The 27,166-nt window shown below is 60.4% G+C and overlaps 1 protein-coding gene across 3 annotated transcripts; it reads left to right on the top strand.

The window, feature by feature from the left end:
- CELSR2 (cadherin EGF LAG seven-pass G-type receptor 2) lies at positions 1-25,987 on the top strand. 3 transcript variants are annotated; one of them, XM_019956934.2, is made up of 34 exons: positions 1-3,770; positions 9,078-9,725; positions 11,656-11,878; positions 12,294-12,409; positions 12,584-12,672; positions 13,070-13,227; positions 13,570-13,733; positions 13,883-14,008; positions 14,377-14,543; positions 14,812-15,099; positions 15,185-15,359; positions 15,605-15,746; positions 15,906-16,026; positions 16,407-16,590; positions 16,767-16,868; positions 17,548-17,642; positions 17,886-18,095; positions 18,574-18,757; positions 18,851-18,979; positions 19,066-19,246; positions 19,633-19,800; positions 19,901-20,027; positions 20,130-20,330; positions 20,648-20,822; positions 21,153-21,265; positions 21,416-21,495; positions 21,581-21,707; positions 21,819-21,941; positions 22,539-22,666; positions 22,909-22,997; positions 23,111-23,305; positions 23,440-23,610; positions 23,725-23,959; positions 24,664-25,987. In XM_019956934.2, the coding sequence occupies exons 1-34, from the start codon at positions 470-472 to the stop codon at positions 24,668-24,670; spliced, it is 8,742 nt and encodes a 2,913-aa protein (XP_019812493.2). In that variant the 5' UTR covers positions 1-469; the 3' UTR covers positions 24,671-25,987. The 3 variants fall into 3 exon arrangements, with proteins under 3 accessions (XP_019812493.2, XP_070642070.1, XP_070642069.1); XM_070785969.1 differs by having other exon boundaries at positions 24,399-25,987; XM_070785968.1 differs by having other exon boundaries at positions 24,256-25,987.
- Positions 25,988-27,166: the final 1,179 nt, after the last annotated feature.

Genomic DNA, 27,166 nt, shown 5'->3' with positions numbered 1-27,166 from the left:
GCAGCAGCGGCGGCGGGGACGCGGAGCACGAGCGGCCGGCGGGGGGCCGTCGGAGGCGCCCGGGGCCGGGCCGGGGTCCGGGTGCGCAGCTCTGGGGGAGCAGGTGGGCTATCCCGCGGGGGCGAGAAGCACTCAGAGGATCTCGGGGCGGCAGGGCCAAGGGCGCGCGGGCCCCGCGGGCGCCGCGGGCACAGGTGGCGAGAGCCGGGTGTGCTAGTGGAAGCGCGGCGCCAGCCCGTGGTGGTCTGGGTGACCCAGCGTGGGCCCGGCTTGGGGATCGGTGGGAGCCGGCGCGTGGGAGCGGGCAGCGCCGGGCTCCGGTGAGGCATCAAGGAGCAGGCCCCACGGGGCGCAAAAGTAGCCCCCGGGGATAGGCGCCCCGGCCCGGGCATGAGGCGCGGCGGGGTCCGCAAGAGCGGGAGGAGGAGCGGCGGCCGCCGTTGACCCGGCCGGCCGGGAAGGGGGAGAGATGCGGAGCCCGGCGGCCCGTGCCCCACTTCCGACACCGCTGCCGCCGCTGCTGCTACTGCTGCTGCTGCCGCCACTATTGGGAGACCAAGTGGGGCCCTGTCGCTCCCTGGGGCCTGGCGGACGCGGCTCCTCGGGGGCCTGCGCTCCCGTGGGCTGGCTCTGTCCAGCTTCATCCTCGAACCTCTGGCTCTACACCAGCCGCTGCAGGGATGCGGGGACGGAACTGACTGGCCACCTGGTGCCTCACCATGATGGTCTGAGGGTCTGGTGTCCAGAATCCGGGGCCCACATCCCCCTGCCACCAGCGCCCGAAGGCTGCCCCTGGAGCTGTCGTCTTCTGGGCATAGGAGGCCACCTTTCCCCACAGGGCAAGCTCACCCTGCCCCATGAGCACCTGTGCTTAAAGGCCCCACGGCTGAGATGCCAGTCCTGTAAGCTGGTGCAGGCCCCAGGTTTTAGGGCAGGGGACAGCTTAGCAGAAGAGTCCATGGGTGGACGTCGGAAGAGGAACGTGAATACCGCCCCCCAGTTTCAGCCCCCCAGCTACCAGGCCACAGTGCCCGAGAACCAGCCAGCAGGTACTCCTGTGGCATCTCTGCGGGCCATTGACCCAGATGAGGGTGAGGCAGGTCGACTGGAGTACACTATGGATGCCCTCTTCGATAGCCGCTCCAACCACTTCTTCTCCCTGGACCCGATCACTGGTGCGGTCACCACAGCCGAGGAGCTGGATCGTGAGACCAAGAGCACGCACGTCTTCAGGGTCACGGCGCAGGACCATGGCATGCCCCGACGCAGTGCCCTGGCCACGCTCACCATCTTGGTGACTGACACCAATGATCACGACCCTGTGTTTGAGCAGCAAGAGTATAAGGAGAGCCTCCGGGAAAACCTGGAAGTCGGCTATGAGGTGCTTACCGTCAGAGCCACAGATGGTGACGCCCCTCCCAATGCCAATATTCTATACCGCCTGCTGGAGGAGTCTGGGGGCAGCCCCTCTGAAGTCTTTGAGATTGACCCTCGCTCTGGGGTCATCCGAACCCGAGGCCCCGTGGATCGGGAAGAGGTGGAATCCTACCAGTTGACTGTGGAAGCAAGTGACCAGGGTCGGGACCCTGGTCCACGCACTGCCACAGCTGCCATTTTCCTGTCGGTGGAAGATGATAATGACAATGCCCCCCAGTTTAGTGAGAAGCGCTACGTGGTCCAGGTGCGGGAGGATGTGGCCCCAGGAGCTCCGGTCCTCCGGGTCACAGCCTCAGATAGAGACAAGGGCAGCAATGCTCTGGTGCACTACAGCATCATGAGTGGCAACGCTCGGGGACAGTTTTACTTAGATGCCCAGACTGGGGCTCTGGACGTGGTGAGCCCTCTTGACTATGAGACGACCAAGGAATACACCCTACGGGTTCGGGCACAGGACGGTGGCCGCCCCCCTCTCTCCAACGTCTCCGGCTTGGTGACAGTGCAGGTCTTGGATATCAATGACAATGCTCCCATCTTCGTCAGCACCCCCTTCCAGGCTACTGTTCTGGAGAGTGTCCCCTTAGGCTACCTGGTCCTCCATGTCCAGGCCATTGATGCTGATGCGGGTGACAATGCCCGCCTAGAATACCGCCTTGCAGGGGTTGGACACGACTTTCCCTTCACCATCAACAATGGCACAGGCTGGATCTCTGTGGCAGCTGAGCTGGACCGGGAAGAGGTTGATTTCTACAGCTTTGGAGTAGAAGCCCGTGACCATGGCACCCCAGCACTCACTGCCTCGGCCAGTGTCAGTGTGACCATCCTGGATGTCAACGACAACAACCCAACCTTCACCCAACCAGAGTACACAGTACGGCTCAATGAGGATGCAGCTGTGGGCACCAGCGTGGTGACGGTGTCGGCCGTGGACCGAGATGCCCACAGCGTCATCACCTACCAGATCACCAGCGGCAACACCCGAAACCGCTTCTCCATCACCAGCCAGAGTGGTGGGGGGCTGGTGTCCCTCGCCCTGCCATTGGACTACAAACTTGAGCGGCAGTATGTGCTGGCTGTTACTGCCTCCGATGGCACGAGGCAGGACACGGCACAAGTGGTGGTGAATGTCACCGATGCCAATACCCACCGCCCTGTCTTTCAGAGCTCCCACTACACGGTGAATATTAATGAGGACCGGCCAGCAGGCACCACAGTGGTGCTCATCAGTGCCACAGATGAGGACACGGGTGAGAATGCCCGCATCACCTACTTTATGGAGGACAGCATCCCCCAGTTCCGCATCGATGCGGACACAGGGGCTGTCACCACCCAGGCTGAGCTGGATTATGAGGACCAGGTGTCCTACACGCTGGCCATCACTGCCCGGGACAATGGCATTCCCCAGAAGTCCGACACCACCTACCTGGAGATCCTGGTGAATGACGTGAATGACAATGCCCCTCAGTTTCTGCGGGACTCCTACCAGGGCAGTGTCTACGAGGACGTGCCCCCCTTCACCAGTGTTCTGCAGATCTCAGCCACTGATCGTGACTCTGGCCTTAACGGCAGGGTCTTCTACACCTTCCAAGGGGGCGATGATGGAGACGGGGACTTTATCATAGAGTCCACATCAGGCATTGTGCGAACACTGCGGAGGCTGGACCGTGAGAATGTGGCCCAGTACGTCTTGCGGGCATATGCAGTGGACAAGGGGATGCCTCCAGCCCGCACGCCCATGGACGTGACAGTCACAGTGTTGGATGTAAATGATAACCCACCTGTTTTTGAGCAGGATGAGTTTGATGTGTTTGTGGAAGAGAACAGTCCCATTGGGCTGGCAGTGGCCCGGGTCACAGCCACTGACCCTGACGAAGGCACCAATGCTCAGATCATGTACCAGATCGTGGAGGGCAACATCCCTGAGGTCTTCCAACTGGACATCTTCTCCGGAGAGTTGACCGCTCTGGTGGACTTGGACTACGAGGACCGGCCTGAATATGTCCTGGTCATCCAGGCCACGTCTGCTCCACTGGTGAGCCGAGCTACAGTGCACGTCCGCCTGCTTGACCGCAACGACAACCCACCAGTGCTGGGCAACTTCGAGATCCTTTTCAACAACTATGTCACCAATCGATCAAGTAGCTTCCCAGGGGGTGCCATTGGCCGGGTGCCTGCCCACGACCCTGACATCTCAGACAGCCTGACTTACAGCTTTGAGCGGGGGAATGAACTCAGCCTGGTCCTCCTCAACGCGTCCACGGGCGAGCTGAGGCTGAGTCGGGCGCTGGACAACAACCGACCTCTGGAGGCTGTCATGAGCGTGCTGGTGTCAGGTAAGGAAGGGCCCAGGCGACACTGGGGTGGAGTTGGCCCTCGGGGGAGGGCCTGGGCGGCCTTCTGAGGAGGAGCTGCTGACCCATCTCTCTACCTGGGACTGGCCCAGCATTTGGGGGATGCAAAGCAGCTGGGGACAGAACCTGAGGAATCCTGGCAGCTGTGTGGGCCCTGCCTGCCACCCCAGGCTGGGCCGGGCTGCTTTGGTCGGCTGCCCCCTGCCTACCAGCCTGTGACGTGGTCGGGGAAGTGTCATGAGGCTGTCTTCTCTGTGGCTGCTGAGAATTATGGAAAAAGGCTCTGGGGTCCAAGAGAGCTGGGGCAGGATGGAGGGGACTGTGGCCCAGAGCAGCGAGCCACCCCTTCACGCCCGCCTGCCGCCCGCCCGCCGGCACGTCCCTGTGATCTCACACAGCCTCGGACAGAGCCGAGACTGTGGGGGCACAGGGTTGCCCCCACAGGGTCAGGACCCTGCGGTTGGGCCCCTTCTGGCTCCCGGCTGAGCCACAGACCAGCTGAGGGGGACTTTGTCTAGGACATTCTTTTCCCTCCAGGCAGAAAGAGCCTGGCCTGGCTTTCCCCTTCAGAGCTCCCACAGGAAGTGAGGCTGGAGCTCATTGTCTCTGTCCAAACAGACCCCACTGTCAGAGGTGGTGGTTCGGGGTCCAGCTTGGGGGAGGGGCTGCAGCAGAGCCAGGGGCAGGCCATGGTGCTCCTGGGCCCCCTGCCTCCCCGCGGCCTGGCTCTTCTTAGACGCCAGGCCTTCCCACGGCCCGTGAGAGCCTGGGCTCAGGGGATGGGCTGTGGGGACCATGGTGAGCCAGGGCGCTAGTGGCCTCTGAGGGCAGAGCCCCCGGATCCAGTGGCAGGAGAACAGAATCCTGGGGCGTGGGAGCCTGGCCGGGACCCAGGCCGGGCATTCCAGCTGCTTGGCCAAGCGCTCAGCCTGCAGACTCCTGGACAGAAGGGCTGGGGGAGGAGAGTCGGGGCTGGGCGGTGGGCAACATTCTGTCTCTTCTGTCGGGAGCAGGGAGTGGACAACAGTGGCAGCAAGGAGGGAGCCCCTTCCCTGAGCCTGGGAACAGCTGGGGCCCTTGTGAGGACTGACTGTTAGCTGTGCCTGGGGAGGGGTGGGTCAGGGCACCCTCACTCAGACACAGAGAGGGGAGAAAGAGCCGCCTGGCGAGCCTCACTTCTACCCCAAGGAGTCCGGGCCAGAAGAGGAGTGAGGTGTGCAAGACACAGGGCGTGGCTTTAGACCCCTCCCCATTCATAGTCCTTTTGGGACAGATAACTCCCCTCCCCAATCCTCAGGTGGCCACTGGAGCCAGGGCACGTGAGCTTTTAGAGGTCATGGACAGGCTCAATGCCTCTGGAAGCTTCAGTTCCTCCTTAGTGGGAGGAGGTGGGGGCTGGAGCTCTGCTATCTCGTGTCCTTCTCTGTGCTGGGAAGCAGTGGGGAGGGCCGGAAGGGAAGGGCCTCTCCCTCCTGCCTGCCCCAGTCCACCCTAGGTGACCGAGGGACGTGGGCAGAGGAGGCCCCACCCAGCCTTTGCACTCCTACCCATGCAGACCCCCAGACCTTGGTTCCCCTAGAATAGAGGGGGAGGCCTCAGCCAGCCCTCCAGCCCAGCCCCACCCTTTCCCCTCGGCCCTGACCCTTGGAGGCAGTCACCACGGCAACCCCAAAGTCCAGGGGGCTGGGGCGAGGGGGATCAGCTCTTGCTGCCCTTTGTTTCCCTCTCTTGCTCTTTGTCTCTTCTTTCTTTCCCGCGTCTGCCCTTGGGGGCCTTTCCGCACTGTCTCCTCCGTGGTCCTCTCCCCATCTCCTGTGTGACTCTCCTCCTTTCCCAGTTTCTCCGCTGCTGGCTCTTTTCCTGGGCCTTTGTCTTCCCTTGTTTTGGTCTCTGTGTTTTTGCCTCTCCGATTTCCCCCTCTCTTGTTCCCTGGGACTTCAGCTGCCCCAGCGTGGGCCGGGTGGCTCTCCTGAGGCCCGAATTCTCCTAACTCTGCCTCTCCTGAACTCTGCTTGGACACACAGGAGTGCCCGTCCATGGCCTACAACTCCACTAGTGCATCTGCCAGGGGAAGGGAGGTTTGGCGTCTAATTCTGCCCCAGTCTGGGACTTGACACTTTTTCAGGTGTGGCAGGCGAGGTTCTTGTCACAGATGGTGTTTCCTGGGGTCAGGGCCCATCCCCACCGTCTTCTGCCCAGGAGGATGGCTCAGGCTATGCACCCCCCACCCCGGTTCCTACTGTTGCCTTTGCACCTGAAGGGTGACCCAGGTCAAGGCAGAAGAAAGGAACAAAGAGGAAGGAGAGAGCGGTCCATTGACTGCTGGGATGGGGACAATAGCAGAGGGGGCAGGCGGCCACAGATGGTGGGCCAGATGGGAAGCAACAGACACACTGGGTGAGGGGTGCAGGCGGGGCCTGGGCTGGCGGAGGGGCAACATGGGGAGGGGCGCGCGTTCCCAGGGCTGATGGTGGAGAGGTTTCTCTTGCCTGCCCCGCCCCTCCCTGGCCAGTTAGGAGGACTCTGTGTGGACTCTGGGCTCCTTCCTGCCCAGAGGGACTCTCACACCAAGGAATCACTGGGCACCAGGTACACGAGGGCCCTGGGCTGGCTCCAGAACTAAGTGCAGGGGGCTCTGAAAGAGGGAGGAAAGTCGAGCCTGAAGTCATAAATCTGGGCAGGCTCCCTGGAAAAGGTGAGTTTAGGGTGGGCTAGGAAACTAGGGGGAGTGTGGGCTGGTGGCTGGATAGTCCAGGTAGGAAGGAACAGCTTGTTCAGCAGCAGTCAAGAAAAGGAGGAGCAGAGGTGAGTGATGACAACAGGCTTGCTGGTGAGAGCAAGCGGGCGGCACATTCTCAAGCAGTGAGGCTGGAGGGCAGGTGGGCAGGGGGCCGAGGACACGGCTCATATGTGTGTCTGGCTTCAGCCTTCCTAGCTGCCGGCGCAGTCAGCCACCTCAAGGTGCTATGACACAGAAGCCGAAGAATCTATTCCCAGATCCCTTTCCTACACCCGTGAGTGTGCGCGTGCATGCTTGGTTGCTAATCATGCCCAAATCTTTTCGACGCTATGGACTGTAGCCTGCCAGGCTCCTCTGTCCATGGGATTCTCCAGGCAAGAATCCTGGAGTGGGTTGACATGCTCTTCTCCAAAGGATCTTCCCAACCCAGGGATCAAACCCTCATTTTGTACATTACAGGTAGATTCTATACCAACTGAGCCACCATGGAAGCCCTTTCCTACCTCTGTCCCACCTGAGAAACACTAACTCCTGCCCCATTCCTGCTAGGATGTCCTTTTAAATAACTACTTGGGCCTCCCTGCTGTGTTTTAAAGACCATTTCTTCATTATGGAGATCAAATAGATTCTCATGAACATCCGACTGAACACTTACTATGCATAGAACGTTGTAGTAAATAAACAATATCGCTTATAGCCCAACCAAGCCATTTCCCTCACCGCTTGGCCTCCAGCTTTCATTTTGAGATGAAGAAAATCCATTGCCACGTATTTGTGCATTCAGGTGTGCCCAGTATTTCTGGGCTTAGTGTGTGTGGGTGGGGTGAGACACCAGAGTGTTAGTACTTAGCTGTTTATAAGTGAGTGTGTGGCCCGGGGGTGTGGCAGGCACTGGATTTAATGCCATGAGCCAAGTGGGTGATGAGTAGCTGGAAGTCTAGGCCCAAAGGAGATGTCAGCTCAGTGGGGCTCTGTCTGGGGCTCAGGGTGGAGAGCTACCCAGGCTTTTCCATCTCTGGCCCCCAGAACCCCACAACATCAGGGCAGTGGGTGGTGCTGCCACTGGTAAGGTGGCTCAGCTAGATTTCCTGGGGTAGGGCCCCCCGGGCTACCCTCAGCAACTCAGAGAGTTGGGCGGGAAGAATGCTTTGTGTGGGGCGTTGCTATGGGGATAGCGGGCCTGCGCCCAAGCAGCCACCAGGCTTAGTAGGAGGGGGACTGGGTGGCCCACTGACCCAGTTCACCCTCCATTCTCTACTGCAATGAGGGAGGGGGAACACAGCCAGGGTCAGGGTTGTAATAGTGTTGAGATGAGAAGGCAATGGCACCCCACTCCAGTACTCTTGCCTGGAAAATCTCATGGATGGAAGAGCCTGGTAGGCTTCAGTCCACGGGGTCGCTAAGAGTCAGACATGACTGAGGGACTTCACTTTCACTTTTCACTTTCATGCATTGGAGAAGGAAATGGCAACCCACTCCAGTGTTCTTGCCTAGAGAATCCCAGGGACGGGGGAGCCTGGTGGGCTGCCATCTATGGAGTCGCACAGAGTCGGACACAACTGAAGCGACTTAGCAGCAGCAGCAACATAGAGGCTGAGGTGGCAGGAGGATTATATTTGTGGGTCTCATGGTGCTCTACGGAAAAGGCAATGGCACCCCACTCCAGTACATGGCTGCAGTCCATGGGGTCACTAAGAGTCAGACACGACTGAGCGACTTCACTTTCACTTTTCACTTTCATGCATTGGAGAAGGAAATGGCAACCCACTCCAGTGTTCTTGCCTGGAGAATCCCAGGGACAGGGGAGCCTGGTGGGCTGCTGTCTATGGGTTCACACAGAGTCGGACATGACTGAAGCGACTTAGCAGTAGCATGGTGCTCTGGGCCCTCTAGGGAGGTAAGAAAAAGGCAAAATAAGATCCTCGTGCAGGGAAGCACCTGGTCTGGTATTGATATAAGGGAGCAGACCCGTCCGTGGCTTGGGGCAGGGAAAGATACACAAACATTAAAAGATGTGTCCGTGCTTTCCAACAGGCTTCCCTGGTGGCTCAGACCACCAAGAATCCACCTGCAATGCAGTAGACCTGGGTTCAATCCCTGGGTGGGGAAGATCCCCTGGAGAAGACAATGGCAACCCACTCCAGTATTCTTGCCTAGGAAATCCCACGGACAGGGGTGCCTAGTGGGCTACAGTCTGTGGGGTTGCAAAGAGTTGACAGGACCCAGTAATTAACACACACACATGCTTTGCAACAGAGGGTTCTGGAAAGTATGCAAAGAGAACTTCTGGAAATCAATCCCCCTGAGTGCTGCTGGGGGCTGAGCCCTCCTGGAGTGACTCTCCCTCAGGTGAGGCATACATCGTCCTAAGGGCTCCTTTATGCCAGTTAGAAAAGGAGAGCCTTTCCTGGCAACTGGGCAGTGCAGGAGTGTGCGAGCAGGGTTCCCGCCCACACTCATGCCCTCCTCCGGGTGCTCCTACCCGGAGCCAGATCTATGGCTTGGGACCCCTGCCCTCCCTGGGTGCTGACCGTCTGGCCTCCCCACAGACGGCGTGCACAGCGTGACCGCTCAGTGCTCCCTACGCGTCACCATCATCACCGACGAGATGCTCACGCACAGCATCACGTTGCGCCTGGAAGACATGTCGCCCGAGCGCTTCCTGTCGCCCCTACTGGGTCTTTTCATCCAGGCTGTGGCCGCCACGCTGGCCACACCCCCAGACCACGTGGTGATCTTCAACGTGCAGCGGGACACCGATGCCCCAGGCAGCCACATCCTCAACGTGAGCCTGTCGGTGGGCCAGCCGCCGGGGCCCGGGGGCGGGCCACCCTTCCTGCCCTCCGAGGACCTGCAGGAGCGCCTGTATCTCAACCGCAGCCTGCTCACGGCCATCTCCGCACAGCGCGTACTGCCCTTCGACGACAATATCTGCCTGCGTGAGCCCTGCGAGAACTACATGCGCTGCGTGTCCGTGCTCCGCTTTGACTCCTCCGCGCCCTTCATCGCCTCCTCCTCCGTGCTCTTCCGGCCCATCCACCCGGTCGGGGGACTGCGCTGCCGCTGCCCGCCTGGCTTCACCGGCGACTACTGCGAGACCGAGGTGGACCTCTGCTACTCACGGCCCTGCGGCCCCCACGGACACTGCCGCAGCCGCGAGGGCGGCTACACCTGTCTCTGCCGTGATGGCTACACCGGTGAGCCCTCGCGGAGGGAGGGAGGGGAAGGCCTGGGGGCGGCCCTGGTCGGGATTAAGGCCGCAGGGCCAGCACAATCAAGCTAAGAACCCGGTAACCTCCTTCTTCTCCTGAGGGAATGTACAGGGTACACTGGCCATTCACAAGTCCCCCTTCCTCTTTCACAATCACCTTTGAGAAAGGAAGAGGGGAGCCTTGTTTCTCTGTCCCCAACCCGCGCCCACCCCCAGATGGTGTAACTGAGGTCAGCGCTGGCCCTGGGGCCAGTCTGCTTGCATTTGTATCCCAGCTTTGACAAGAGCAGCTGGGTGACCTTGGGCAAGTTACTTAACCGCTCTATGGGGTAGAATTTTTAAATGGGTGATGAATCTACTCCCTTGACAAGGTTGAATTTAATTTAATACAGCTCTTACCCGTACTGAATTTAATACGGGTAAGAGCTGGCCTGTGGGAAGTGCTGGCTGTGATTTAAGGAAATACTGAGTGAGATCAGGTGACTTGCCCCAGGTCTCACCTGGATTTGACATGAGGCTGGGCCTAGTACATGCACTCTCCCAACTGATGAGTGAGTTGCCTTTCAGAGCCGCAGCGGGTGCTTTTCTCCTCAGGTGTTGAGGGGAGGCGCAGAAGAGCTGGGGAGACTGGTGGGGTTCAGGTGTGGGGATGGGAACTTTCAGATCATCGCACCTGTGTGACCTGGAGCTCCACCCTTGCCCAGGTGTGTAAAGCAGGGCCTGACCAAGAGGCCTGTTGGCCTATCTCCAGGGGTCTTTACATATCCTGTCCCCAGACTCTCCCTGGGATCTCGCTGCCTCTGCTTCGGCTCCAGACCCTTCCCTGCAGCCTTCTGCTTTCCGTCAGGACATCCCCTGCTCTCCATGCCTTTCCTTCCCGGGGGCCGTAGGCCTTGCTCCCTCTCCCCCAGAGCCATGCCCACACGCTTCGCCAGCCGTGGTAGGCCAGCCTTGCTGCCTCCCCTGCTGCATCTTCCTGCCCAGAACTTGCCAGACTTGACTCCTCAGCTGCTGCTGTGGGTAGGGGGGAGCAGAGGGGTGGGCTGGGGGGAGGGGAGGGAAGTCTTTGTCCAAGAGGATGGGGTAGGGGGTGCTTAGAGTAGGCGAACAACAGTTTCCATGGAAACTAGAGCCAGTCACTAGGCACTGGAGCTGAGAACCTATCTCTAGAATCTGGGAATGGGGAGGGAGAGAAAAGGGTGGATTTTTCCATCTGATGTTGGAATTTTCAGCTCCTCCGTTTCAGCTCCCAGGGCTCAGTTCCCTACTGTCTCAGCATCTCTCAAGTGCACAGAGGTCCTCAGTCTGAACACCAGGGCTCAGGGTGGGAGTTCCTTGCCCCGTTTCTGGAGAGTCCCCAGCTTCCCACCCACACCATCCCATAACTCCAACAAATCCAAATGGAAGCCTGGTCTCATCCCCAGGGAGGGAAGCTGATCTTGGTGCCTGTGAGAGACAAAAGCACCAGTGTGGGGTGGGGGTAGGCACCAGCCCTTGTGCTGTCCTGCAGGCCCTCTCATCCACAGGCATGCCCCCTCATGGGGCCAGAACACCCCCATGCTTGCTGGGTAGCCCTCACACCAAAGGGCACTAGGACTCAGACCTTGTGATCAGGGACCTCACAGGCCTGTGCTCTTAAGGCCCAAACAAGGGCATGGGAGGGACTGGGAGCCTCTGGGAACTTGCGGGACAGCAATACATGGGACTGTGGTGAGGATGCCCAGTGCGCCAAGCAGGGCATCAAAGGAGCCAGGGTTTCACAGAGCTCAGAGGGATGAGCACATGAGAGGAGGTGGGGATGCTGGAGGGATTCAGAGTGTCATAGGAGTCATGGGAGATCACAGAGGGATCACTGCGAGCGAAGGAGTCCCAGTCCCCCAGGCACCTGGTGCTCACCTGCCTGACTTCTTGTCCAGGTGAGCACTGCGAAGTGAGTGCCCGCTCAGGCCGCTGCACCCCAGGCGTCTGCAAGAACGGGGGCACCTGTGTCAACCTGCTGGTGGGCGGCTTCAAGTGCGACTGCCCATCCGGAGACTTCGAGAAGCCCTTCTGCCAGGTGACCACACGCAGCTTCCCTGCCCGCTCCTTCATCACCTTCCGGGGCCTGCGCCAGCGCTTCCACTTCACCCTGGCCCTCTCGTGAGTGCCTGGGCACTTGGAATAGGGGCCAGGGACAGCCTGGGGGGCCTCCTGTTCTGTGGACGAGGTGGGACGTCAGGTGGTGATGCTGTGTGGCAGGTGGGGAGGGAGGTGTTGACAGAGCCAGGCCTGTACTTGGAGTTGCCTTGTACCCTTGGCTGGCAGGCCCCTCACCCACCAGGGCCACCTACACTCCTCCCAACCCACCCTCAAGGGTGGGAGCCAGGATGCCAGGGTCGTGCCGCCAGTCCTGGTTTGTGCTCATCTTCCACGCTCTAGCCATATGGCCCACAGCCTCTGCCCAGGAGTCAGCCCTCGGGAGATTTCTGAGTAGGACCAGGGCTAGTTAGGTGGCTGGGGTGCTGGTATCCAGGTGGGTGCCCCATTCCCTGCCCCCTCCCCCACTCCCACTCAGGTTTGCCACCAAGGAGCGAGACGGGCTGCTGCTGTACAACGGGCGCTTCAATGAGAAGCATGACTTCGTGGCCCTCGAGGTGATCCAGGAGCAGGTCCAGCTCACCTTCTCTGCAGGTGATCCCGCGACCCTGTGTCCTCGCCCATCTCCCCGAGTCCCTGTGCCTCTCCACCCTTGACCCTGAGTCGCACACTCTCCCAGCCAAACCTGGGCACAGCCCAACCGCAAGTGGCCTGTCCCCATTCCCAGCCCTCAGCTGGTGTCTCAGCTCACCTGGGTCCTTTCCTCAGGGGAGTCGACCACCACCGTGTCCCCGTTCGTGCCCGGAGGGGTCAGTGACGGCCAGTGGCACACGGTGCAGCTGAAGTACTACAATAAGGTGGGTGTGGGAGGGGTCCCGGGGGAGAGGGCCCTGTCCTGGGCTCAGATGCTCTCCCAGACCTGGGTGGCACTGCCTTGCTGGGGGCTGGTCATGATCTGTCTGGCTGAACGGGGAGGAAGGGAGGGGTGGAACTTGCTGCCTCGCCAGGCATTCCCATCCTGCTAGGTGGTACAGACACTTCCTGTTCCGCTAGGTACAAACACAAGTGGACATTAAGGAAGGTAAATGGTCATGTGAGCACACATCCGTGTGCATGTGTACGTGTGTATACCACACGTGTATGCGTGTGTAGCAGTACACAAAGGGAGTGTGTATGTGCTGGTGTTTTCCTGCCTGCTGGCCCATGAATGGCCCTGGCCCACTCTTTCCCCTCTCTGCCCTTCCCTGTCCACAGCCACTCTTGGGTCAGACGGGGCTCCCGCAGGGCCCATCCGAGCAGAAGGTGGCTGTGGTGACCGTGGATGGCTGTGATACAGGGGTAGCCCTGCGCTTTGGAGCTATGCTGGGCAACTACTCCTGCGCTGCCCAGGGCACTCAGGGTGGCAGCAAGAAGTAAGGAGGGGAGAGGGCTGGGGGTGCAGCGAGGTGTGGGGCCACACAGGGAGGGAGGGTTGTAAGGGGGGACTTTGGGAGCCCTGAAATGGTAACCAATTCCTTTCTCTTACCTGGCCACCCTTTGCCCCTGCCCAGCCCTCTGCGTGGGGGCTGGGTGGGGGCGCAACCGGCAAGTCTGGGGGATTCGAGCTAGCCTTGGGCAGCAGTCTGATAGAGCAGCTCCAGGGTGGGGCTCCCCTTCCCCTGGCTGCTCGGTAGGGCCCCTAGGAGAAGGAACTGGAAGCGCCCCATTCACCCTTACTTCTCGGCCATTTCTCCACCCCCCACCCCGCCTGCCAGGTCTCTGGACCTGACAGGGCCCCTGCTGCTGGGTGGGGTGCCTGACCTGCCCGAGAGCTTCCCTGTCCGCACCCGGCAGTTCGTGGGCTGCATAAGGAACCTGCAGGTGGACAGCCGCCACGTTGACATGGCCGACTTCATTGCCAACAACGGCACCATGCCTGGTATGGGAGGCGGGGTCAGGCTGAATGCAGAGCGGTGGGAGGTGCCTGGTGTGGGGGCCCCTGGAAGTGGGGGGCTCAGAGCCCCTGTAGCCACTGCCACAGGTTTTCTGTCAGGAGCCTCTGCCTGAGCACCCTTCTCTTCATTCTAGGGTGCCCTGCCAAGAAGAACGTGTGTGACAGCAACAGTTGCCACAACGGGGGCACCTGTGTGAACCAGTGGGACGCATTCAGCTGCGAGTGCCCTCTGGGCTTTGGGGGCAAGAGTTGTGCCCAGGGTAGGTATGGGGGCAGCTGTCAGAGGTTGGGGCCTGGGAGCTATCAGCAGCTCTGGGAACCCCAGCACGGTCAGGCCAGGCCCTGGGCAGGGCCCGGCTGAGCTTGGCTGTGGGTGGAAAAGCGTGTCTGGGCAGCGCCCAGAAAGGGTTAGCACGGGAGACAAAGGGCCCAGTCAGAGGCAGGCCTGGGCACAGAGTGGGGTGGACCTGGAGCAGGTAGATGCTCTGGAGGGCGGGGCAGCTGGGGAGCCTGGGCACTAGGAGGGGCAGTACCCTGCCTCCCATGGAGCTACCCCCACTGAACATCATGCCCCCTGGGGCACTCGGCCACTCCGCCCCTCAGAGTCTGCCTCTATCTGCCTGCCCAGAGATGGCCAACCCGCAGCGCTTCCTGGGCAGCAGCCTGCTGGCCTGGCATGGCCTCTCACTGCCCATCTCCCAGCCCTGGCACCTCAGTCTCATGTTCCGCACACGCCAGGCCGACGGCGTCCTGCTCCAGGCTGTCACCAGGGGGCGCAGCACCATCACTCTGCAGGTGATGCAGGGAGGGGTGAGGCCGGCGGGCCCATGGGCACGGGTTATGGGTCAGAGCTGGCTGGGCGGGGTCTTTCCCAGGAGAGAAAAGGCAGCTGGGTTCCTTTGGTAGATCACTGCTGCCATCTCTCGGGCCCACAGGAAATAATGCCTTTTCCTCCCTGGCCTCAGCTGGGCAGCAGGATGGGTTTGGTGGCTCAGGTAGGACGGTGGGCGGGAAGATGAGCTGATCGAGGCAGTCTGCTGACCCTCTTTTCTTCTGGTGCCAGCTTCGGGAGGGCCGCGTGGTGCTGAGCGTGGAGGGCACGGGGCTCCAGGCCTCATCTCTCCAGTTGGAGCCAGGCCGGGCCAATGATGGCGACTGGCACCATGCACAGCTGGCGCTGGGAGCCAGTGGAGGCCCTGGCCATGCCATCCTGTCCTTTGACTACGGGCAGCAGCGGGCAGAGGGCAATCTGGGCCCCCGGCTGCACGGGCTACACCTGAGCAACGTTACCGTCGGGGGTGTTCCAGGGCCGGCCAGTGGTGTGGCCCGAGGCTTCCGGGGCTGTTTGCAGGTAAGCCTCCTGCTCTGCCTTCTCACTGCCAACACTGAGAAGCCCATTCCACACAGGGCCAACACCACTGCCCTCTCCCTCCCAGGGTGTTCGGGTCAGCGAGACGCCTGAGGGCGTCAGCAGTCTGGATCCCAGCCGTGGGGAGAGCATCAACGTGGAGCCAGGTTGCAGCCTGCCAGACCCCTGTGACTCGAACCCATGTCCTGCCAACAGCTACTGCAGTGATGACTGGGACAGCTATTCCTGCAGCTGTGATCCAGGTAGGCCAGGGGCCCAGGGGAATGGGACAGGTCAGCAGGTGTGGGGTGGGGGTGGGTCACTCTGGCTTTGCCATGTGACCTGGGGCTAGTCACCTCACCCCTCTGAGCCTCTCGTTCTGCACTGCAGAGCTACAGCCAGCTGGTATAGCTGCTCAGAATAGAAGGAGGTGAATGAAGGCAGGTTTGAAGAAAATGCCAGGGGAAGGTGGGGATTGAGTCTCTCTCGTCTTTCTGGTTGGTCCCAGGTTACTATGGTGACAACTGCACTAACGTGTGTGACCTGAACCCATGCGAGCATCAGTCCATGTGTACCCGAAAGCCCAGTGCTCCCCATGGCTATACCTGCGAGTGTCCTCCCAGTTACCTTGGGCCATACTGTGAGACCAGGTAATATGGATCCGTGCAGGCAGCTGGGGCCACTGCCAATGTCCGCTGTGTCCCTCAGAGCCCTGGGAGCCTGGCTGGGCCACGGCTGGGGTCAGAAGGGCCACTCGTGGCTACAGGATGGCTGAAGGAGCTCATTCCTCCCTGGTCCCTTCTCCGCAGGATTGACCAACCTTGTCCCCGAGGCTGGTGGGGACACCCCACATGCGGCCCATGCAACTGCGATGTCAGCAAAGGCTTTGATCCAGACTGCAACAAGACAAGCGGCGAGTGCCACTGCAAGGTGACTGCCCCGAGCCAAGGCTGCACGTCGACTGCCTCGGCCGCTGTCCTGTACTTCCTGGGCCCTTGGGGGGTGGGCGGTGGAAGAAGCCTCCCCACAGAGCGCTGAGGGCTATGTGCCTTTGATCCGCTGGGGCGGGCCAGTGGTTATTTGTCCTTGTGTGTCCAGGCCAGCTGTACTGGTTGTTTGCAGCCCATTCTAATTGATTGGTGTCTCACTGGTGGGTTCAATTCTGAATCACGACCAGTTAATAAATACTTTGAATGTACCATTCTTGGGGGTCAGGGAACCTCTCTCCAGAGGGGCCAAAGTGAGAGGATCCGTGAGCACCCAGGGAAGACAGCTTGAGCCAGCGACCCCGTGTCCCTTCTCCCTCTCAGGAGAACCACTACCGGCCCCCTGGCAGCCCCGCCTGCCTCCTTTGTGACTGCTACCCCACGGGCTCTCTGTCCCGAGTCTGTGACCCTGAGGAGGGCCAGTGTCCATGCAAGCCAGGTGTCATTGGGCGCCAGTGTGATCGCTGTGACAACCCTTTTGCTGAGGTCACCACCAACGGCTGTGAAGGTAGGGCTCTCGAGATGGGTGGGTGGCCCTCCCTGCTGTGTGCCAGGCCCCAGTGTCCCAGGGAGGCCAGGAGCTGGGATGGGTTGCAGACCTGAGGCTGCCTTGGGAAGGCTGGGGAGCCCGGCCATCGCTGTAGGGGGACAACTGCTCCTGAGTGATGGTGCATTTCCTTGCAGTGAATTACGACAGCTGCCCGAGGGCCATCGAGGCTGGGATCTGGTGGCCCCGTACCCGCTTTGGTCTGCCTGCTGCTGCCCCCTGTCCCAAAGGCTCCTTCGGTAGGTGCTGGAGGCCCAGAACATGAAACAGAGGACTTGGCCTTTATCAGTAGAGTGAGAGTGGGGAGCCCCTGGCTGCAGACCCCCCAACCTCTGGCCTCCAGGTCTGGGGGATTCCATGTCCCATGCTTCCGTGGCTCAATGCTCCCCTGCTCCCAAGTTTGCCTAGATGAAAGGTGTCTACATTTTGGACTTGTAACAAAAGTGCTGAAAACCTGTAGTGTGCCTGGCACGGGGCTGGGTACTAGAGGTTCAAAGATGAGTCACACAGGTTGCTATCCTCAACTCACCACCTCGTACTGGAGTTATGCCACTAGAGAGATGGCCTGGGGAGCAGGGAACACGGGGTGCTGTCCCAGGGGAGCTGCAGGATGCAGGCTGGTGCTGGCCCTTGGACTGACCATGAACAGAGATCAGAAACAGAGAGTGTGTGGCAGAAAGTTCAAGGTGGTGGCCGGAGTAGGGCAGCCGAGTCCGAGGCTCAGGGAGACCATTCCTGTAGCCCTCCTGTGGGTTGATCTCGCAGAGGTTTTGGCTCTGGTGTTCCACACACACTGGGGTGCCGGACAGCAGGGCCCTTGTCTGCTAGTCCCCTGTCTCCGGTCCATGGAGGCTGGCCCCCTGCAGAACTCAGCGAGGTCTCTCCCTGAGGCCTGCGCTCCTGGCTGCCTTCCCCCAGGGACTGCTGTGCGCCACTGTGACGAGCACAGAGGGTGGCTTCCCCCAAACCTCTTCAACTGCACATCAGTAACCTTCTCAGAGCTGAAGGGATTTGTAAGTGAACCGTCTCCTCTGCTTCTCCTTGCCCCTCACCCCGTCTTCACCCAGGATGAGTTGCCCGCCTCCCCAGTTTTGAGAAAGGGGACTCCGACAACTCCAGCTCCTGCCTCCGGGGGCCCCTGCCCAGAGGCTGTCTCTCCCCTTCCCGAGTCCTTTTACTCTGGAGTTCCAGTTCTGCCCTCTGAGAACCTCACTGTCCCCTCCCTGTGCTGACCCCCCTGCCTGTCTTGGTCCCAGGCTGAGCGGCTTCAGAGAAACGAGTCAGGCCTGGACTCGGGGCGCTCCCAGCGGCTGGCCCTGCTCCTGCGCAATGCTACCCAACACACAGCTGGCTACTTTGGTAGTGACGTCAAGGTGGCCTACCAGCTGGCCACGCGGCTGCTGGCCCACGAGAGTGCCCAGCGAGGCTTTGGGCTGTCCGCCACACAGGATGTGCACTTCACAGAGGTGGGGCTCAGAGTGGGCAGGGAAGGTGGGGTGGGAGGAGGTCATGGTGAGTGAGCCAGCTCCTGGTAACCTCAGGGCACAGTGGGGGGCACTCCCCTCTCTGCTTTTAGGGAGCTCCCAGCTGGCATGAGGCTTCCATGAGAACCTGTGATGCATGGCGCAGCACATGGGTCATTTAGAGCACCTCTTTCCGACCCCTCTCAAAGCAGGGTACCCACAGAGAATAATGTTTGTACGAGGACCTGGTCTGACCAGGCTCGCCAGAGGAGGGGCCCTCCCCACAGGCCCAGGACAGGAGGAACCCGCATCAAATAATCTGTGTGGGCATAGGCACAGGCCCTGGGAAGCTGTTAGAGACAGGAGGAAGGATTCGTGGGCAGGGCATGGTGGGGGCTGAGCCAGGGCTGGTCCAGGACAGGCTGGTAGGGACGAGGAGTGAGGCTGTGGGCACAGCCCACTGTGACCATGCCCACCCTAGAATCTGCTGCGTGTGGGCAGTGCCCTCCTGGATGCGGCCAACAAGCGGCACTGGGAGCTGATCCAGCAGACAGAGGGCGGCACTGCCTGGCTACTGCAGCACTATGAGGCCTATGCCAGTGCTCTGGCCCAGAACATGCGGCACACCTACCTGAGCCCCTTCACCATCGTCACGCCCAACATTGGTGAGGCTGCCGGCGGGCCGGAGAGGGAGTGTGCAGGGCCGTGCCAGGGGCCTGCCCTCCTCACCTAGGGTCTGACCTGTGCCCTCTCCCTAGTCATCTCTGTCGTTCGCTTGGACAAGGGGAACTTTGCTGGGGCCAAGCTGCCCCGCTATGAGGCCCTGCGGGGGGAGCGGCCCCCAGACCTGGAGACAACGGTCATTCTGCCTGAGTCTGTCTTCAGAGGTCAGTGGGGGCCGAGGGGTGGGTCAGGGGGCCAGGCTGGGGTGTCTGTGAAGGACCCAGCTGAGTAGACAATGTCCCGATCCCAGAAACGCCCCCTGTGGTCAGACCCGCGGGCCCCGGAGAGCCCCAGGAGCCGGAGGAGCTGGCTCGGCGGCAGCGGCGGCACCCGGAGCTGAGCCAGGGTGAGGCTGTGGCCAGCGTCATCATCTACCGCACCCTGGCCGGGCTGCTGCCCCATAACTACGACCCAGACAAGCGCAGCCTGAGGTGAGCGGCCAGGGAGACAAGGAGTGGGTGGGGGTGCCAGTCAGTGGTTGAGCCACAGAGAGGGACCAGGGGTTGGCAGCATCTCAGAGTGATAAGAAGGGTCCTCCAGTCACGCAGGGCTTCCCAAGTGGCGCTAGTGGTAAAGAACGCACCTGCTAATGCAGGAGACATGAGAGATGTGGGTTCGATCCCTGGGTTGAGAAGATCCCCTGGAGGAGGGCATGGCAACCCACTCCAGTAGTCTGGCCTAGAGAATCCAATGGACAGAGGAGCCTGGCGGGCTGCAGTCCATAGCGTTGTACAGAGTTGGGCATGACTAAAGCGACTTAGTATGCGTGCATGCCACTCACGCGAATACTGTGGTGACTGTGTGCCTGCCTGTCCAGAGTTCCCAAACGCCCCGTCATCAACACACCTGTGGTGAGCATCAGCGTCCATGACGACGAGGAGCTCCTGCCCCGTGCTTTGGACAAGCCAGTCACAGTGCAGTTCCGGCTGCTGGAGACTGAGGAGCGCACCAAACCCATCTGTGTCTTCTGGAACCACTCCATCCTGTGAGCCTGCACTGCCCTGTGCCCCAGGGCTGTGAGCAGAGCCCCCCAGACCCCAGTGCACCCCACTTTCCTGTCTCCTGACCCTGCCTCCCCCACACAGGGTCAGTGGCACTGGTGGCTGGTCAGCCCGAGGCTGTGAAGTCGTCTTCCGCAACGAGAGCCATGTCAGCTGCCAGTGCAACCACATGACGAGCTTCGCCGTGCTCATGGACGTGTCTCGGCGCGAGGTTGGGCCCGCAGGGCTGGGAGTGGGAGCCCAGGGCTCTGGACTGGGTGCTCAGACCCTGTCCATCCTAACCCCCCTGTCTCTCTGCCACCCCCCCCTGCAGAATGGGGAGATCCTGCCACTGAAGACGCTGACATATGTGGCCCTCGGGGTCACCCTGGCCGCCCTCCTGCTCACTTTCCTCTTCCTTGCTGTCCTGCGCACCCTGCGCTCCAACCAGCATGGCATCCGGCGGAACCTGACAGCCGCCCTGGGCCTGGCTCAGCTGGTCTTCCTCCTGGGAATCAACCAGGCTGACCTCCCTGTAAGATGTTCCTCCTCACCAGAAACCTTCCCCAGTGTCCCCTGCTCTCATGGTCCCATGTCAGTCCTCCCCAGCGTTCCCCTCAATCCTGCTTCTGCAGCCATGACGTGTAAAGAGCTAGCCTGGGGCCTGGCGCGTGGCTTCCGCCGCTCCAGCTCCCCCTGGTTCCCCAGCGCACCCTAGATGTACCTTCCTATGGCCCAGAGTGCCCGCTGGAGCAGCGTCCAGCACCCAGGCCCTCCTCTCCAGTCTGATGAGAGTAGAGCCCACAGCCTGGTGTGGCCTGGGCACTGACTGGGCACGGCCTGGGCCCTCAGTTTGCCTGCACGGTCATTGCCATCCTGCTGCACTTCCTGTTCCTCTGCGCCTTCGCCTGGGCTCTGCTGGAGGCCTTGCACCTGTACCGGGCGCTCACCGAGGTGCGCGATGTCAACGCCGGCCCCATGCGATTCTACTACATGCTGGGCTGGGGCGTGCCCGCCTTCATCACAGGTACCCCGCGCCCCCAGCCCGGGTCTTGAGGTCTACATCCCTAGGGCCTCGGTGCACCTTTATGCTACCTTCTCCCACGTACATCCCAGGCCCGGAGGCCGCATATCCCTACGCCCCGGGCCGAGTTCTCCACAAGCGTCCCTCTCGTTTAACTTGGTGCCTGGGAGCCCCACCCAGGGAGAGGGTCCCCTAGGCTGGAGAGGCTGGCATGGACAGAGGGTGGACAGAACCCTTCCTCCCCTGCACCTGGCCCTTAGAGCCCACTTGACCGCTTGACTGATTCCCAAGTCCCTTGACCACCCCTCCTCACCGCTGTCACCGCCCTCCCAGGTCTAGCTGTGGGCCTGGACCCGGAGGGCTATGGGAACCCCGACTTCTGCTGGCTCTCCATCTACGACACCCTCATATGGAGTTTCACCGGCCCCGTGGCCTTTGCAGTCTCGGTAAGTGCTAGAGAGTGCCTGGGGGTGGGGCGGAGCAGGCTAAGTGTGACCTCAGGCTCCCCTTGAGGAATGGCGGAGGCCTCCCGGGGGTGGGAGGGAAGCCGTCTGTGCCCTGACTATCCCCCCTCACACCCCCTCCTCCCCTGCCAGATGAGTGTCTTCCTGTACATCCTGGCAGCCCGGGCTTCCTGTGCTGCCCAGCGGCAGGGCTTTGAGAAGAAAGGCCCTGTGTGAGTATGGGCTGGGGGTACCTGGCAGTGGGCGGGCACCGGCGTGGGAGGCCTCGCAGCCAGACTCACAGCCCCCCACCCCCAGCTCGGGCCTGCGGCCCTCCTTCGCTGTCCTGCTGCTGCTGAGCGCCACGTGGCTGCTGGCACTGCTGTCTGTCAACAGTGACACCCTCCTCTTCCACTACCTCTTCGCTGCTTCCAATTGTGTCCAGGTACTGGCCCGGCCCATGCCCTGTGGGAGGCCGCTAGAGTTGTGTGTGTGGGGGAGCTGGACTAGGAGGTACCTTAATCAATACTTACAGTTGCTGCTTTCTGCCTGTCAGGGCCCCTTCATCTTCCTCTCCTATGTGGTGCTTAGCAAGGAGGTCCGGAAAGCACTCAAGTTTGCCTGCAGCCGCAGGCCCAGCCCTGACCCTGCTCTGACCACCAAGTCTACCCTGACCTCGGTGAGGGAGCCAGGGATCCGGGAGGTGGAGGGGTCGTGGGGAGTATGAGGCAGGGGAGAGGCAGGAGGCCCAAGGAGCCCATTCTCTGTCCTTTTTGTCCCACTTTTTCTCCATCCTTACATCCTTTCCTGAAGGAAGAAGGGGTGGTGAGATGGTATGTGTGGCCTGGGAAGAAGGGGCATGGTTGGGGGTGGGGGAGGGGGGTGCTGAGTTGAGAGAGATGGGAGTGGAGCATAGGAGAAAGTGGCCAAGACAGGTAATCAGTCATGAATGCCCCACACCTGAGAGTCCCTTGTGTGTCTTGGTAAATCTGTGTCTCCCAGGATGCTCTCAGGAGAGCCATCTTTTGCTAACAAGCCCCTATTAGACAGCCAAGTCCAGGGTATTTGGGATACATAGAACTGGCACAGCTACAGCAGAGCTACAACCACTACCAGGCCCTGAAATCGGGGGCAGCAGGGACGTAGTGCCTCTCTCTCCAGTCCTTGGTACATGGCGGGTAGAATTTAGGGCAAGCTCCCTCAGCCCTTCCACTTCCCAGCCTGGGCCCACCCCGTCCCACTTCCCAACGTACTGACCTATCTGTTCCCCACTTAGTCTTACAACTGCCCCAGCCCGTATGGGGATGGAAGGCTGTACCAGCCCTACGGAGACTCAGCCGGCTCCCTGCACAGTGCCAGCCGCTCGGGCAAGAGTCAGCCCAGCTACATCCCCTTCTTGCTGAGGTGAGGCCGGGGAGGCGGGGTCGGGGGTGGCAGGCTGGGGAGAGAGGAAGGGCACCAGGCCTGCTAGACCCAGGCGAGGTGGCTAGGAGTTGGGTAGCACACACCGTGGCTGACACAGTGGCAGCTTGAACCTAGAAGTGGTGAGGGACATGGGACAGGAATGGGAAGACCCAGGACAGACAAGAGAATGAGACACAGGTGAGGAGCCAGGCTGATGCCTCCAGTGTGTCTTGTCTTCTTAGGGAGGAGTCCACACTGAACCCTGGCCAAGGGCCCCCAGGCTTGGGGGACCCCGGTGGCCTGTTCCTGGAAGGTCAAAACCAGCAGCATGGTGAGGATGGAATCTCCTGATGGCCAGTGGCGGGTGGAGGCCCAGCCACCCAGCTTTTACTGAGGGTGGGTGGTGGCGGATGGGCTGTCCGTGATCTCTCCCCCACCTGTTAGATCCAGACACAGACTCCGACAGTGACCTGTCCCTGGAGGATGACCAGAGCGGCTCCTATGCATCTACCCACTCATCAGACAGCGAGGAGGAGGAAGAGGAAGTGGAGAGGGAGGCAGCCTTCCCTGGAGAACCGGGCTGGGACAGCCTGCTGGGGCCTGGGGCCGAGAGACTGCCCCTGCACAGTACCCCGAAGGGTGGGCCAGTGCAGGGCTGTGGCCTCTGGGGGCAGTGGGAGAACACAGGGGCTGGGATTTCTGGGAGGTGGGACTAGGGTAGTGATTCTCCTGACTGCCTTCTCTGGGCCTTATCTACTTCCTCTGTCCACCAGATGGGGGCCTGGGGCCTGGGAAGGTTCCCTGGCCTGGAGATTTTGGGACCACAGCAAAGGAAGGTGGTGGCAATGGGGCCTCTGAGGAGCGACCACGAGAGAATGGAGATGCCTTGACTTGGGAGGGGTCCCTGGGCCCCCTTCCAGGCCCTTCTGCCCAGCCTCACAAAGGTGAGTGGGGTATGCACAGCTGCATGCTCCCCATTAGCAGCCCCCCACCTCACACCAGCCTGTGGGTGTGTTCCTTCCACCTGCCCCTCATGGAGCCCACCCTCTGGCCCACAGGTATCCTCAAGAAGAAGTGTCTGCCCACGATCAGTGAGAAGAGCAGCCTCCTCCGGCTACCCCCCGAGCAAGGCACCACGTCTTCCCGGGGCTCCTCAGCCAGCGAGGGCAGCCGGGCTGGGCCCCCTCCCCGCCCTCCCCCCCGGCAGAGCCTCCAGGAGCAGCTGAATGGGGTCATGCCCATTGCCATGAGCATCAAGGCGGGCACGGTGGATGAGGACTCGTCAGGCTCCGAGTGAGTGTGGCTGGGTGGGTGGATCAGGGTGCAGCCCTGCCGAGGCCCTGCCTCCAGACCTCCCCCAGGCCGCCCTGGTTGGCAGCAGACTGTGGTCCGGGGCCCTTCAGGCCACGTGCCCACAGACACGGTGCCCCACGGGGTCGACCCAGCCCGGCGTCGGGTAGAGTGGGGGAGGGCGGGGAGCTGGGGTTGCTTTTCTGCTTCCTTCTTTGGGGAAAGCTTCTCCCTGTCTCCTCTGCTCTGACTAACCCTCTGTCTGCCTTGTCTGTCACTTTGCTTTCCTGCCTCTCCAGATTTCTCTTCTTTAACTTCCTGCATTAACCCTGGGCCGTGGTTCCTACACCCTGAGGCTCCCTTACCTTCCCCAGCTGCACTCATGCCCCCACTCCTGTCTTGTGCTTTATCCTGCCCCTGCTCCCTGCCTGCCTGCCTGCAGCAGCGACGAAACATCCGTCTGAGGAGCCTGGGCCTTGCCGGGAGGGGCACCCACCCCACCCCAGGCCATCTAGTGCCAACTCCCTTCCCCATCATCCCCCTCACTGCACTTTGGACCCCTGGGGCCAACATCTCCAAGACAAAGTTTTTCAGAAAAGAGGAAAAAAAAAAAAAAAAAGATTTAAAAATGGATCTCCACTCTTCATGACTTCAGGGATTAATTTTTTTTATACGCTGGAAACTGACTCCCCTTTCCCTCCCCTAAGAGGCTAGGACCCCCCAGGATGCTCTCCCAGCCTCTCCTCAGTTTCCCATCTGCTGTGCCTCTGGGAGGAGAGGGACTCTCGGGGGGCCTGCCCCCCCGTCTGCCATCACCAAAAGGAAAGGACGAAGCCACATGCACCCAGGGCATCGTGCCCTGCGGGCTGCACCGGGCGGGCCTCAGCGCGGCAAGGGTGGCAGGACGGAGGGCGTTCCTCACCCTGCCCGTGCTGCCACCTCCAGGAACTGCAAAAGCCCTGTCCGGAGAGGGGGCAGAAGGACTCGGAGCCCCCGGACCCCCAAATGCTGCATGAACACATTCTGAGGGGAACCCGCGCCCCCAGGCGGCGGCCGGGCCACCCCGCCCCTCTCCTTTTCCTGGACTCCGGCCGCGTGCTGCAGCCCGGGTGTTTGCTCAGTTCGCTGACCCAAAAGTGCTTCATTTCCCTGCCTGCCCCGTGCTGGGGAAGGCCAGTCACTTGTTAAGTTGCGCTTCTTTGCTATCGTATGGGTGGGACAGGGAGGAGGAAGACTGCCAGGAGTCGGGTCGCCCCCTGCCGTCTCCAGCCCAGGTCTGGAGTCCGGGATCCCGTGTCCCCTCTCCCTCCTCCGGGACCAGACAAACCCCACTGACCTGCTGTGGCCTCTGAGACATGTTCTATTTTTATCTCCTTCTTGGAATTGGCTCTCTTCTTCAAAAGACCAAGTCCTGTTCCTTTTTCTCCCCCTCACCACCCAGCTCCCTGCGAAGAGAGAGTTAATATATATTTTTTATTTATTTGCTTGTTGTGTTGGGATGGGTCCAGTCCCAGGGGGTCTGACATGGCCATCACAGGTTGGGTGTGTACCCAGCAGTCCTGGCAAGGGGGCCTAAGGCCCTTGCCCTTGCTCCAGGCTGTCATCTCCCCACCTCTCCTCTTCCTCCTCGGTTTTGCCAGCTGCTAATCACTGGAGTCACCATTTACACTAAACATGTATTCCAGACTTGTCACCGACTTTCCTCTGGAGCAGGTGGCTAGAAAAAGAGGCTCTGAGTAGAGAAAATATTTCTATTTCTCATTTGTAAGGCTGGTCTCTGGTTTTTCTGCCGTGGATTCTTCCCCCTGGCCTCTCCCCTCGGCAATTCATGCAAAAGGTTAAAAACTTAACTGGTTTTTACTACTGATGACTTGACTTAAAAAAATACAAAGATGCTGGATGCTAACTTGACACTAACCATCTGATTGTACAGTTTGATTGTTACTGTAAATATGGTAGCATTTTGTGTTTTGTTTTTTCATTTCTCCATACTACTGAATAAACTAGTTCTGTGCGGGCTGAGCACCGTCACTGTGTCCTCCTGTGTGCGTCCCTGTCCTGCCAGAAGGGATAGGCCTGGTCTCTGGAAAACAAGAGCAGGCAGGGCCCTGCGAGGGCCCAGGTCAGGGGACTCAGATATCCTCTACCGACATTTGCAGCAGTGGGCGACCCCCGAGTAGCCTCATCAGTACTGAGCCCATGTCCTGGCATTTTCAAGGAAGATGTGACCGATAGCAGGGAAAGTACGCTTTTCACCAGGACAGGAGGGACCTATATGGCTGGAGAGGCTGCACAGAGCAGGCAGGATTCCAGCTGAGTCCTGTTCTGGGAGCAGAATTCAGGAGGTAGGCAGGGTTGAGTTAAGAGGCTGGTGGGAATTGAAAGGTGCTCAGTGACTAGGTACCTTCTGACTTCACTCCTCTGGGTCGTCTTGTGTTTTCTCCACATCGGAGATAAAGCAACTATGCACACTCTAGCCGGCTGTACACTCTGCCACGTCACTTGTGTTCCCAAGTTTTGTGTTTTTTCGATCTGTTCAACAAACCAGATAGGGAGTTCACATGGGGGCCACAGAGGGGAGCTGTTTGGAACACAAACACTGGAACCAGACTGCATGACTTAATCTCTCTGAGCCTGTTTCCCTGCCTGCAAAATGAGGATGATGGCTTCTGCCTAATTGAGCTTTTATGAGAATTAAATGAGTTAACACATGTAAGTGCTTTGAACAGCTCACAGTGCATAGTAAGAGGCCAACAAACCTTGGCTTCCCTCCGTGGTGCTGCTGGGTTGGGGTGGAGGTAGAGTGCAGAAAGAGAAAAAACAGAAAGCCTGACCAAAAGGGAAGGAAGTAAGCAGGTAGCAAAGGAGAAGGGCAGCTGCTGGGGGGAATGGGGGGGGCTCCTCCCCAGCTGACGCTGCCTCCTTAACACTGCATTGTTGCTTAAGCAGATTTGCAGCGGGATTGGAAGAGCCGTTAACCTTTAACCAAACCCCAGACTGACCTAAAGGGCAAAAGGAACGTGTCTTGTCCTCTTTGGCCACCAGGTGGCAACAACACACGGGTCTGCTGCTTATTTTGCCTCAGGATCCACAGGACCTGGCCCACATCCAGGCCACACAAACATGCCATCTGCTGGCCACGCCTAAGTGTGTGCCTGGACTTGCTTCTGTCAGACACCAGTGCAGGACGCAGTCGGGATGCACACCTGA

Source organism: Bos indicus, chromosome 3, assembly GCF_029378745.1.
Source record: "Bos indicus isolate NIAB-ARS_2022 breed Sahiwal x Tharparkar chromosome 3, NIAB-ARS_B.indTharparkar_mat_pri_1.0, whole genome shotgun sequence".
NCBI lineage: Eukaryota > Metazoa > Chordata > Mammalia > Artiodactyla > Bovidae > Bos > Bos indicus.
The sequence above is the reverse complement of the archived record's forward strand: the minus strand, read 5'-3'. Positions and strand labels throughout refer to the sequence as shown.

Excerpts from the sequence above, each read along its gene's own strand:
- CELSR2 (XM_070785968.1), top strand. The coding sequence starts at position 470 with ATGCGGAGCCCGGCGGCCCGTGCCCCACTTCCGACACCGCTGCCGCCG. Across the intron at positions 3,771-9,077 it reads CATGAGCGTGCTGGTGTCAG|ACGGCGTGCACAGCGTGACC; the intron begins GTAAGGAAGGGC and ends GCCTCCCCACAG. Across the intron at positions 23,611-23,724 it reads TTCTGCCCAGCCTCACAAAG|GTATCCTCAAGAAGAAGTGT; the intron begins GTGAGTGGGGTA and ends TCTGGCCCACAG.